The 10,564-nt window shown below is 34.3% G+C and overlaps 1 protein-coding gene across 2 annotated transcripts; it reads left to right on the top strand.

The window, feature by feature from the left end:
* The first annotated feature begins 3,133 nt into the window (after window positions 1–3,133).
* On the top strand, window positions 3,134–9,384 carry LOC112800785 (uncharacterized). Of its 2 annotated transcripts, XM_025843180.2 has the most exons (10): window positions 3,134–3,715; window positions 3,813–3,999; window positions 5,573–5,706; window positions 5,811–5,923; window positions 6,099–6,222; window positions 7,701–7,850; window positions 8,016–8,171; window positions 8,643–8,722; window positions 8,812–8,861; window positions 8,951–9,384. In XM_025843180.2, the coding sequence occupies exons 1-10, from the start codon at window positions 3,305–3,307 to the stop codon at window positions 9,091–9,093; spliced, it is 1,548 nt and encodes a 515-aa protein (XP_025698965.1). In that variant the 5' UTR covers window positions 3,134–3,304; the 3' UTR covers window positions 9,094–9,384. The 2 variants fall into 2 exon arrangements, with proteins under 2 accessions (XP_025698965.1, XP_072052634.1); XM_072196533.1 differs by lacking the exons at window positions 8,643–8,722; window positions 8,812–8,861; window positions 8,951–9,384 and adding an exon at window positions 8,378–8,516.
* The last annotated feature ends 1,180 nt before the right edge of the window (window positions 9,385–10,564 follow it).

Raw genomic sequence — 10,564 nt, 5'->3', positions numbered from 1 at the left:
TCATAAGAACAACCCTCAATACAAGTAAATCAACATAATTTTCATGCATTATTGTTAGATTGGTCTTAAATTTTTTAAAAAATTAACCGTTGATGGTATATTTGATGCAAATCAAAAATTTCTGGGACAAAATTGAAACAAAATAAAACTAAGGGTATTTTTAAAACTTTTGCCAAATTTTAGGGACAAAAAATATACTTTACCCTAATAAATTATAGTTCACACCTCATGACTTAATTCCGTGTCATCACTTCCCATTTCAGCATTTAAAACATGTTTTTTCCTTCTCCTTCCAATGTATCTCCTTGAGGCACTTCTTTTCTCCATGATGTTTGATGAGATAAATTTTTCTTTTCTCTTCTCTTCTTCTTTCTTTGTACCTTTGGAGAGTCCTAACTACTCTCATTCTCAAATCCAAGAGGAAGAGGCTTGTAGGCTTCTTCTTCGGCACTCTTGTATGAATTAGATAATGATTATGACGATGATGATGATTTTGAAGATTCTGTCACCACCACAACAAGGACATCTTCACAAAATACTTCATCCACCATAGGATCATCTTCATTAAAGTTTGGATTATCAACTGCATGCTCGAAGTAAAGGTAGAATTCACATAGATTGTTTTACATAGTGAAATCACACATATCTTTGATTTCCTTGTCAATCTCTTGAAAAGTTCCTCCAAATTTTTCTTATTAACAAAATTCACATCCATTGGAGAAAATTTCTCCACCTTTCCACCTAAGTAACACAACTTAGCATTTGTAGTTCTTCCAAACTTTTCACTATAGTTAAACACTGGAATCACAAAAATAGACATATGCAACAAGTTAAACCTAAAACCCCTTAAAGTTTTTTCCTAACACACATCAACGACAACTATGAAAACCAGGACTAAAAACACTACATTGTATCAATAACTTGGAATATTAACTTCTTTTCTGAAATCATGAAATTAATGAATCTTAATTGAAAACAATGTTCTAAGGTATCACAGTACATGGACTACTCAGATTTAACATAAAGAAAGGAACGCAGTTCATGCAAGCAGTTCATTCCTCAAAGACATGCATGCAAAAGAAATATATTATCAACTAACATCAGAGAAACCTAAACATCACCATCAAAATCCTTTAACGTTAGTCAACGACTCGTAACCACGCCAATAGTTGTAATGTGTTCACTGACTTTTAGAGGAAAACCTTGGTAGAAGAATATGTGTTAGGATTTTTCTATAAATGAGTAAGGAGAGGAAGGAGATTAATGTAAATAAGGCTATGCGACGACGTTTGAAATGCAAGTAAGGGGATTTTAGTTTCTCTAACAATTTAGTTTTGCCACCTAGCATTGTGGCATAACACATTAGATATCAACGGACATGTTAAATGGACAATCCTTTGCCAATCGGTCACATACATTGATATGTACATTTCCTTTCATGGATAGGGGCTGGATGAGCTTTTAGGATCATCAAGATTCGCATTATCTCATGAAGAAAAAGTTAGGGGCCAAATAGCTCTTTATAAAGTAAAGGACTGATTGTTTTGTAAAAATATTTTTTGTTTTCGTTTTTTATTTTTATTTTTTAAAAATAATTTTCATTTTCAACTTTTCACATTTTAGAAAATGCGATTGGTTTGTAAAAAGAGAATTCATTTCTAAACATAAAAAATAATGAAAATATATTTGGTTAGTCTATTTTAATTTTTATTTATTGGTACTTTGTTAATTGATTGTTGATTAAACAAATTATTTTCATAATAAATTATTTTTTTATTTTGTTAAAGAAGAGACAGTCATGCTATTTTAAAAAAAAATAATGTGAAAATGATAATTTAAAATAAAAATATTTAAAATTAATATTTTTAATTATAAAAATAAATTGTATTAATATTAAGAATTGAATTGTATAAAATACTTTACATTATTAGTTAATCAAAAATAAACTTTAATATTAAAAGATAAATATAAGGTATAAGTACAAAATAAGTAAAGCATATAAAATAAGGATATGGTTGAATTTAATTTTAAAGACAAGAATACACTTAAAAATGATTTTAAAAATGAAAGTACCATTGAAAAAAATGGGATTATATTGAATAAAAAAACACATTAGTTTTGATATTGAATATAAATACAAATAAATCTTTATTTCTCTTGTCAATTATCGTCAAATTCACTCTTTTTTTACATATTTTTTTTATTTTGGGATTTTGAATTAAAGAAAAAATACCAAAAAATGTACTAACAAAAAAAGAACTGAAAGACAAAAATTATTATATTCTGATCAAATTAAAAAATTAAAAAGGAGTCACAAAAAAAAATTAAAAATAAAAATTTAAAGAGTCAACTATAATATAAGCTAATTCAAGCCAATTTATTTTTATTTTTAGTTTTAAAATTTAAAAAATTAGAATAATAGGAAGTTATTATTTTTTTAGTAATAGACTTATTTTTCATCTAGTTTTTAATTGGTTACACTTTTAGTTAGTCTCTAGCGGAATTCAATTAAAAAATATACTTCCACACAAATTTTAAAAAAAAAAATTGAAAGACATCGAAGATAGAAAGGTAGAGAAGAAAGAGTTTGAAATTTAAAAAAAAAAATAAAAAAGAGATTCAAATGGGTGGAGTGGTTTTCAACAAACAGGAAGAAGGAGCTGTTAAAAAAGATATCAGGATGAGTGAAAGGAGGTGGAGTGGTCTTCGACAAGGAAGAAAGAGCAGTGAAGTGGTCTTCAACGAGTAGGAAGAAGGAGTTGGAAAAAAAATATATCAGGACTCATTTTATGTTTTTTACTGAGAAGAAAATGGAAAAAAGCTATCGGAGTTAAAAAGATCACCAAAAAAATCAATAGAAGAGAGTAGAATAAAGATTGGAAGAACTCATTTTATGTTTTTTATCATTTTATGTTTTTTATTGATATAAGTGAAGGAAAGAACTCGCAGGAAATCACAGTGTGTTTTAGATTGAAAATTTTTTATTATTTTTAACCGAAAAAATTAAAAACAAAAATATTTTTATTAAAAATAATATTAAAATATTTAAATAAACATATTTTTTTAAATCTTATTTCATTTTCATTAAAAATGAAAATAAAAATGGCCAATCCCAACGGCCCCTAATTTTTCCCTCCTGAAATCACTGGAACGAGTAAAAGAATATTAGAGAGCGTTGATTTTGGATGTTCACCAACAAAGCAAAAATAGTAAAACAGCGTGTTTCGGTACCCGATAACCACAGGCAACCAGTCAACTACGCCTCGTGGTCGCTCACAATTCACTCTGCCTTAGCTTCTCAGCAATGGCAGTACAACATTTTTTCACCACACTCTTCTTCTCTCTCTTCATCACCTCCCTTTCTTCCTCTTTCCAACCTCTAGCATCATCATCGTCGCCATTCAACCATCCCCCGCGGTTCCCAACCACAACAAATCACCCCCGGTCCCAAGCCCGGCCCAATGAGGCCCAGGCACCAGACTACCGCTACGAAACCCGATACTTCACGCAGCAACTTGACCACTTCAGCTTCTTGGAGCTCCCCACTTTCCAGCAGCGGTACCTCATCAACACCGAGCACTGGGTGGGCCCACAGCGACTGGGCCCCATCTTCTTCTACTGCGGCAACGAAGGGGACATAGTATGGTTCGCCGAAAACACCGGATTCCTATGGGAAATCGCGCCACAGTTCGGCGCCATGGTGGTTTTTCCCGAAGTAATTTTTCCTTCTTTCTGTTATTATAGTTATTTTACTAACTCTGTAACCGTTATCATTGGGAGATTAAGTTTTATTTTATTGGTGGCATTGGCAGCATCGTTATTATGGTGAGTCAGTGCCTTATGGGGGCAGAGAAGAGGCGTATAAGAATGCGACGACGCTGTCGTATCTAACGGCTGAGCAGGCGCTCGCTGACTTTGCTGTTCTGATCACTGATCTGAAGCAGAACCTTTCGGCCACGGATTGTCCTGTTGTCTTGTTTGGTGGATCTTATGGTGGAAGTAAGATACTCCTTCCTGTTGTGATAGAGCTTGATGATTATTAAATGATTTTCAAGATCATTTTTAAGTGAAAATTATGTGGAATTGGTGGGAGACATATCCTCATCCTATCATTATTTTTTGACATTTCATACAAGAGAGGTCCTTATTATGGCTCCTGATTAGGTGCATGTCTATCACTTCTTTTTTTTCTTTTTAATTTATAAAGAATAAAATTAACTTGATCCTCTTGTATCAACTGTGAAATAAATTTTTAACTGGATCCTGTGGAGGTGCATATACATTGAAAAAAGAACGAAATATTCTTCAGGAAGTGTTAAGGAGGTGCTGAGTGCAGTCCAAAACAGCACACTTTCAGTGGGCATTCGTCCAACGAACCGGGGTTGGGGACGTGATGCTTAAGTCACTGTTAGTCTAAGTCTAAGAGATATAAGAGTTATGGCTAGATAGCATACCTTAGCTATACATTATATCCTTTATTTATGGTGTTTAAATGAAAATGCGAGTAGTAGATCCATGCTGGATCTCATGTGTATATGATCCAGATTATGCCGTTTATAGGTGGTGTGCCCCTAGAAGAAGAAGGTTCTTGGGGTAGCCATCACCTTAGGCCCAATTTGGGAGATGAGCCAATAGCAATTTCATGTTTTATATATGTAAATCAATGTTTGATAGGTGCCTATTTCTGCTAGTAAAGAAATACAATATTTTAACAGAATAAATGATCATTTCTAACCATGAAAGCTTTGACAATTCTAACCGTAAAATATGTTAATCAACTAGATATCTAGCAAAGATTGAGAGTTTTGTTGAACTAATCTAATCTTTAATGGTATGGAGTTTGTTTGTATCTTTTATTGTAAATTAACTATATAAACTTTTAGGATTTTTAGCATAAGTGCACATCTCAAACATTGATTTGCATCTGAATGCCTAAGGTAGGAAGCTGCTACCTAAGAATTTCTATAGGAATAATTCCCCTATATTAGTGGATGAAGAGTTTTTCTTGCCCATCAAAGCATTATCACCCTGGGATAATTATTTGGAATCCACGTATAAATACAAAATATAGAAATCCAATGGCCAAGGCACTCCACAGAAGGAACATTTTCCTTGATATCTGACCCAAGTGATACTTGAAAGTATTATTACACAAAGGGAACCTAGTTATATTGTAAAAAGGAGGGTTTTCAATATTCTGCTTTGATGAATAATGTGTCTTTTACAGGTTGTTAGTTGTAGTTGGTGGACTTCCAAATCTTAACTATGGAAACAAAAACTGGTTGACAACTAATAAGTTATTAGTACAAAACCAAAGCATTGTTCCATTACGTATGTTTAGATAAATAGATATATGGATCAAATGATGTTAGTGTTCTAATGAGTTACAGGTACCAAGGATTGGGGAAAATAGCAAAAAAACTTAATAGTATTGCCGAGTGGAAATTTTGGATTTTTATAAGCATTGGTTGTAGTTTTTATTTGATTGTTGGTTATATTTCTTATCTTTTAGTTTTTTCATGGATAAAGTGACAATTTTTTGTTGGTTTATCTCAAACATCATCTAAAACAGTGTTAGCAGCATGGATGAGACTCAAGTACCCTCATATTGCTATTGGGGCACTTGCTGCTTCAGCTCCAATTCTCCAATTTGAAGACATTGTGCCACTTGAAACGTTCTATGACATTGTTTCCAGTGATTTTAAGGTAGGTTAGTGAATCAGTAGTCTTGTGGTTATTACTATCTTATTTTGTCCATTTTATGAATTTGTGTACGACTAACATTTTTGCTTTCTTGTTTTTATCAATAGCGTGAGAGTTCTACTTGCTTTAACTACATAAAACACTCGTGGAATGAGATAACATCAATAGGTCAGACGCGTAATGGCCTTGTGCAACTGTCCAACACTTTCCACTTCTGTCAGTAAGGATTTCCTTCTTTCTCTTTTCTTTTCTTTTCTTCTTTTTTTTTTCTCGGAAAAGAAAAGAAGAGAAATATGTGTCCCTATTTCCAATATATGATTGTGGTGAATGATGATATTGATATTGCATTATTTCTTTTGTGTGATTTTCCTTAACTAATTAAAGGCAATTTCCAGGCCATTGAATAAGACTGATGATCTATGGAACTGGTTGGAGTCTGCATATAGTTATTTAGCAATGGTGGACTACCCGTATCCTGCTAACTTTATGATGCCTTTGCCTGGACACCCCATCAAGGAGGTTAGTTTGATTTCGTAAAATAAGAAGAGAGATCTTATTATTCCTACTAACTTTATAAACATTGTTTTGTTTTCCAAGTTCATTATTTATACTACCTATCTTTTTTACAGAAATCCCCTTGCTAGTTTGTGATGCAACTGGGAAATTGATTTAACTAATGGTTGCATAAGGAATGGTATTGCAGATAGGATTAAGGAGTTAGTTTATAGGCAGAGACCACTCCTAATTTGGAGTAATATTAGTCCCCTACTAAAATTTGAAACTGTCCATGAGACTGTTTTCTAAAGAGGGCTTGAGTTTTTTAATTGCAAATAGTCTTTTATTCCATTCTCCCATATCCTCTGGAACAGTCACATTTTTCCTTGAGAATTCAAATAGGAGCTGCAGGTTTTGTGTGTAGAGACCTAAATAGTGATAGTGCTGAGACATGGAATCAGTGGGTGCAAACCCATTTCTTGAGTTTTGTTCAATGCTGCTCCGGGTGGGTACTTGGCAGCATCAGCCTCATCAATCGGCATCATTTATTTCATCAATATTTGATGCCCTGAATTATTATTTTTTGCTGCATTAATGATTTTAAATGACTATGCACATGAATACATGGTTATGTTAAACGTCTTTAACAGATAAGCATTGCAACCTACTTTGATCACTTCTTATCACTGTGATAGGAGCAATTCATTTTGGAAAAAAAAAACTTATATGTTGAATAGTTGAGTCCTATTGTTTCCATCTGCACATCCGAAGAGGCTTTTCGTCCAGTTCCACTTCTCCAATATGTGGCTTTCTTCTCTCTCAGTCCCTTTTCCAAACCTTCATGCACTGGTTTTTCTGCATTGTCCAAACACCACCTCTGATCAGTTTTCCTTGCTCTCCAAACATGTCACCAACCACTGGTAGCAAAGGTACCATACAACAAATAAAGTATAGGAATTCATCTTCAAATTTGTTAGAAACAACAAGAAATGCAGAAAAGTGTGTGTATTAAGTGGGGAATCCCTGGGAATATGTCAAGAATCCTGGATATGCAAAGGGATTTTTCTACTCTCCTCTGACGTATGTTATATCCTAAAAACTCTCAGGTTCTGTTACAGAAAATGACAGCAACAATAGTAAAATTCTTCTCATCCTACTTACATCATTTCCCTCCAACTTCTCACTAACTGTTTCTTCAGACCTCAGCACACCAGCAGCGCTAACTAACTCTGCTTCTGTTCTCTTCGCCGAGACTGTCCTATTCTGCCCCCTTCCCTTCTTGTATTATATACTAGCCAATCTTACATTCTTACTGTTAAAAGGCTGCTACCGAATTTTCATAATTTTACTGGTTGGAGTGGTGAGAGTAGGGGGTGCGGGAGACTAATGGTACTCTAAGCCAGGAACTAACCAATTCTTTTTCTAATTTCCATTCCATTCTAACCAGGAAGGCTCCTGATTGTCCTTATATATCACCAAGATTGTATATACTTTTTTCATAGGTTTGCAAACAGATTGATGGCCAACCTGCTGGGACTAGTCTTCTGGAGCGCATCTATGAAGGAGTGAATGTCTACTACAATTATACTGGAGAAACTAAGTGTTTTGAGTTGGATGAAGATCCTCATGGCTTGAGTGGTTGGAACTGGCAGGTTTAGTAGAGTTTTAAGGGATGCGTTTCTTTCTTTCTTTATTGATTTATTTATTTATTTTTCAAATTTCCTTCTCTGTCATAGCATGTAGAATGTCGTAACAGCTTATGAAATGCCTCAACAAATAATATTGGTTACTTCCATCTTTTCCCATTCATGTTGTAGGCTTGCACTGAAATGGTTATGCCAATGTCTTGTGACCCAGAGTCCAGCATGTTTCCCCCGTATAAGTTTAATTACTCTGATTACGAAGAGGGATGCGTCAGAAATTACGGAGTGAAGCCAAGGCCGAAATGGATTACTACGGAGTTTGGTGGACATGTAAGGGAACGGCTATAGTTAAATCTGACGTGCATTTCCATTATTTTGTATATTCATACAGACTTTTATACCTTCATTTGATCTTTTCTTTGCAGCATAATGTGCACTCTATCACTCCTTGAACATGTTTATTTTGATTAATTTTCATGATAAATTAAATCAGTATATTCTTCTAGTATTTATTAATGTAAATATAACTATTGTAGGCGGTAGCAACAAAATGTAGATAGTTGTCGGAGGGTGTAGTGGATAATCAGTAAGACGTGGAGGATTGTGAAAGGGGGGAAATTGTATAATCTATTCCAGCAAATGAAATATGAAATAAATGTATTATGCTTTGAACTATCCTTTCTTTTGTTGATTGCATTTGGATACATTGTATGAAGCATGCTCAGCTCCTTAAAAACTTATGTTTTGCTTCTATGCTGTTTTGGCTATTGTTTACTCCTTTCTTGCTATAATGTGTTGCAGAAAATTGATGCCACCTTGAAGAAATTCGGAAGCAATTTGATTTTCTCAAATGGCCTATTGGATCCATGGAGTGGTGGCAGGTGATAATCTTGTTTAATTCACTAATAATAAGTCACTAATCTTTGACTGATGATAGCAAAATTTGACATGCAAATTGTTGTTGTTGCAGTGTTTTGCAGAATATATCTGAAAGTGTTGTTGCCCTTGTCACTGAAGAAGGTAAGAAGTAATTTGATTATTCTATAAGCTATATCTGCTGTTGGTTTAATGTATAATAACTCCCTGAAACTTTTTCATAAAATTCTCAGGTGCACACCACCTAGATTTGCGTGCTTCGACACAGAATGATCCTGATTGGCTTGTGGAGCAGAGGGCTACTGAGATCAAGCTAATCAAAGGTTGGATCACTGAGTACCATCAGAAAAATAAGGTCATGTTCGATATGTTGTAGTGTAAAACTGTAAATGTTGAATTGCATTATCACTGTTCTATATAGCTGAACGAAAAAAGCATACGGCTAAAAGAAACTTCTATGTATCAAAAGCATGCGATTTTTTGTATTAATATTAAAAACAAATGCATGTAATTCAGAATGGAGAACAAATAGTTACAACTTACAGTCACCAAAAAATAGTTACAACATACAAGTCACAAGTCTGATCAAGTTAGAGTGATTGTAAATAATTTTACAAATGCCTAAAACTTAAAATGCTCGCTAATAAATAGTTACAAATTACTATTTTTTATTTTTTTTAATATAAGAAAAGAAAAAGTCGGAAGTTACAATAGACCTGAATTGATTAGAAAAAGAAGTCTGTTTTATTTTTGTCCATAGCTTGTTTCAGATCTTAGTTTTTTGTTTTTTTGTTTTTACGGCATCTTTTAATTTAACAAACAACAACAAAGCCTTGTCCCACTAAGTGGAGTCGGCTACATGAATCAAACGACGCCATTGTGCTCTGTCATGTATCATGTCTACAGAGAGACCGTTTACATGTAGATCTCGTTTGACCACCTCATGGATGGTCTTCTTAGGTCTTCCTCTGCCTTTCGCCATTTGTCCATCTTCTATTTCATTCACCTTCCTGACTGGATGTTCTATCGGTCTTCTTCTCACATGTCCAAACCACTTGAGACGCGATTCAACCATCTTTTCTACAATGGGTGCTACTCCAACTCTCTCCCTTATATCTTCATTCCTTATTTTATCCAATCGCGTATGACCACTCATCCATCTCAACATCTTCATCTCTGCCACACTCAGCTTATGTTCGTGCTCCCCTTTAGCCGCCCAACACTCCGTACCATATAGCATAGCCGGTCTTATAGCGGTGCGATAGAATTTACCTTTAAGTTTTAGAGGCACTTTTTTGTCGCATATAAAACCAGATGCACTCCGCAATTTTGACCAACCTGCTTGAATCCTATGATTTACATCCTGTTCAATCTCTCTATTATCCTGTATGATGCACCCAAAATACTTAAAACTTTTAACTTTTCGTAGGATATTTTCTCCAATCTTCACCTTTATATTGGGGTTTTCCCTTCTCAAACTGAACTTACATTCCATATATTTCGTCTTGCTACGGCTTATACGCAGACCATACACTTCTAAAGCTTCTCTCCATAACTCCAACTTCTTATTTAGGTCTTCCCTTGACTCTCCCATAAGGACGATATCATCGGCAAAAGCATGCACCATGGCACAGGCTCTTGGATGTGCTCTGTGAGTACTTCCAAGACTAATGTGAAAAGATATGGACTTAAGGATGATTCCCTGGTGCAATTCTATACCAATAGGGAATTCATCTGTCACACCACCTTGAGTCTTCACACTAGTTATGGCCCCATCATACATGTCTTTAATTGCCCGAATATATGCGATCCTTACTTTCCTCTTTTCTAAAACCTTCCATAAGACC

The sequence above is a fragment of the Arachis hypogaea genome, chromosome 1 (genome assembly GCF_003086295.3).
Source record: "Arachis hypogaea cultivar Tifrunner chromosome 1, arahy.Tifrunner.gnm2.J5K5, whole genome shotgun sequence".
Classification (NCBI taxonomy): domain Eukaryota; kingdom Viridiplantae; phylum Streptophyta; class Magnoliopsida; order Fabales; family Fabaceae; genus Arachis; species Arachis hypogaea.
This window is presented reverse-complemented; position numbering and strand designations above follow the sequence as displayed.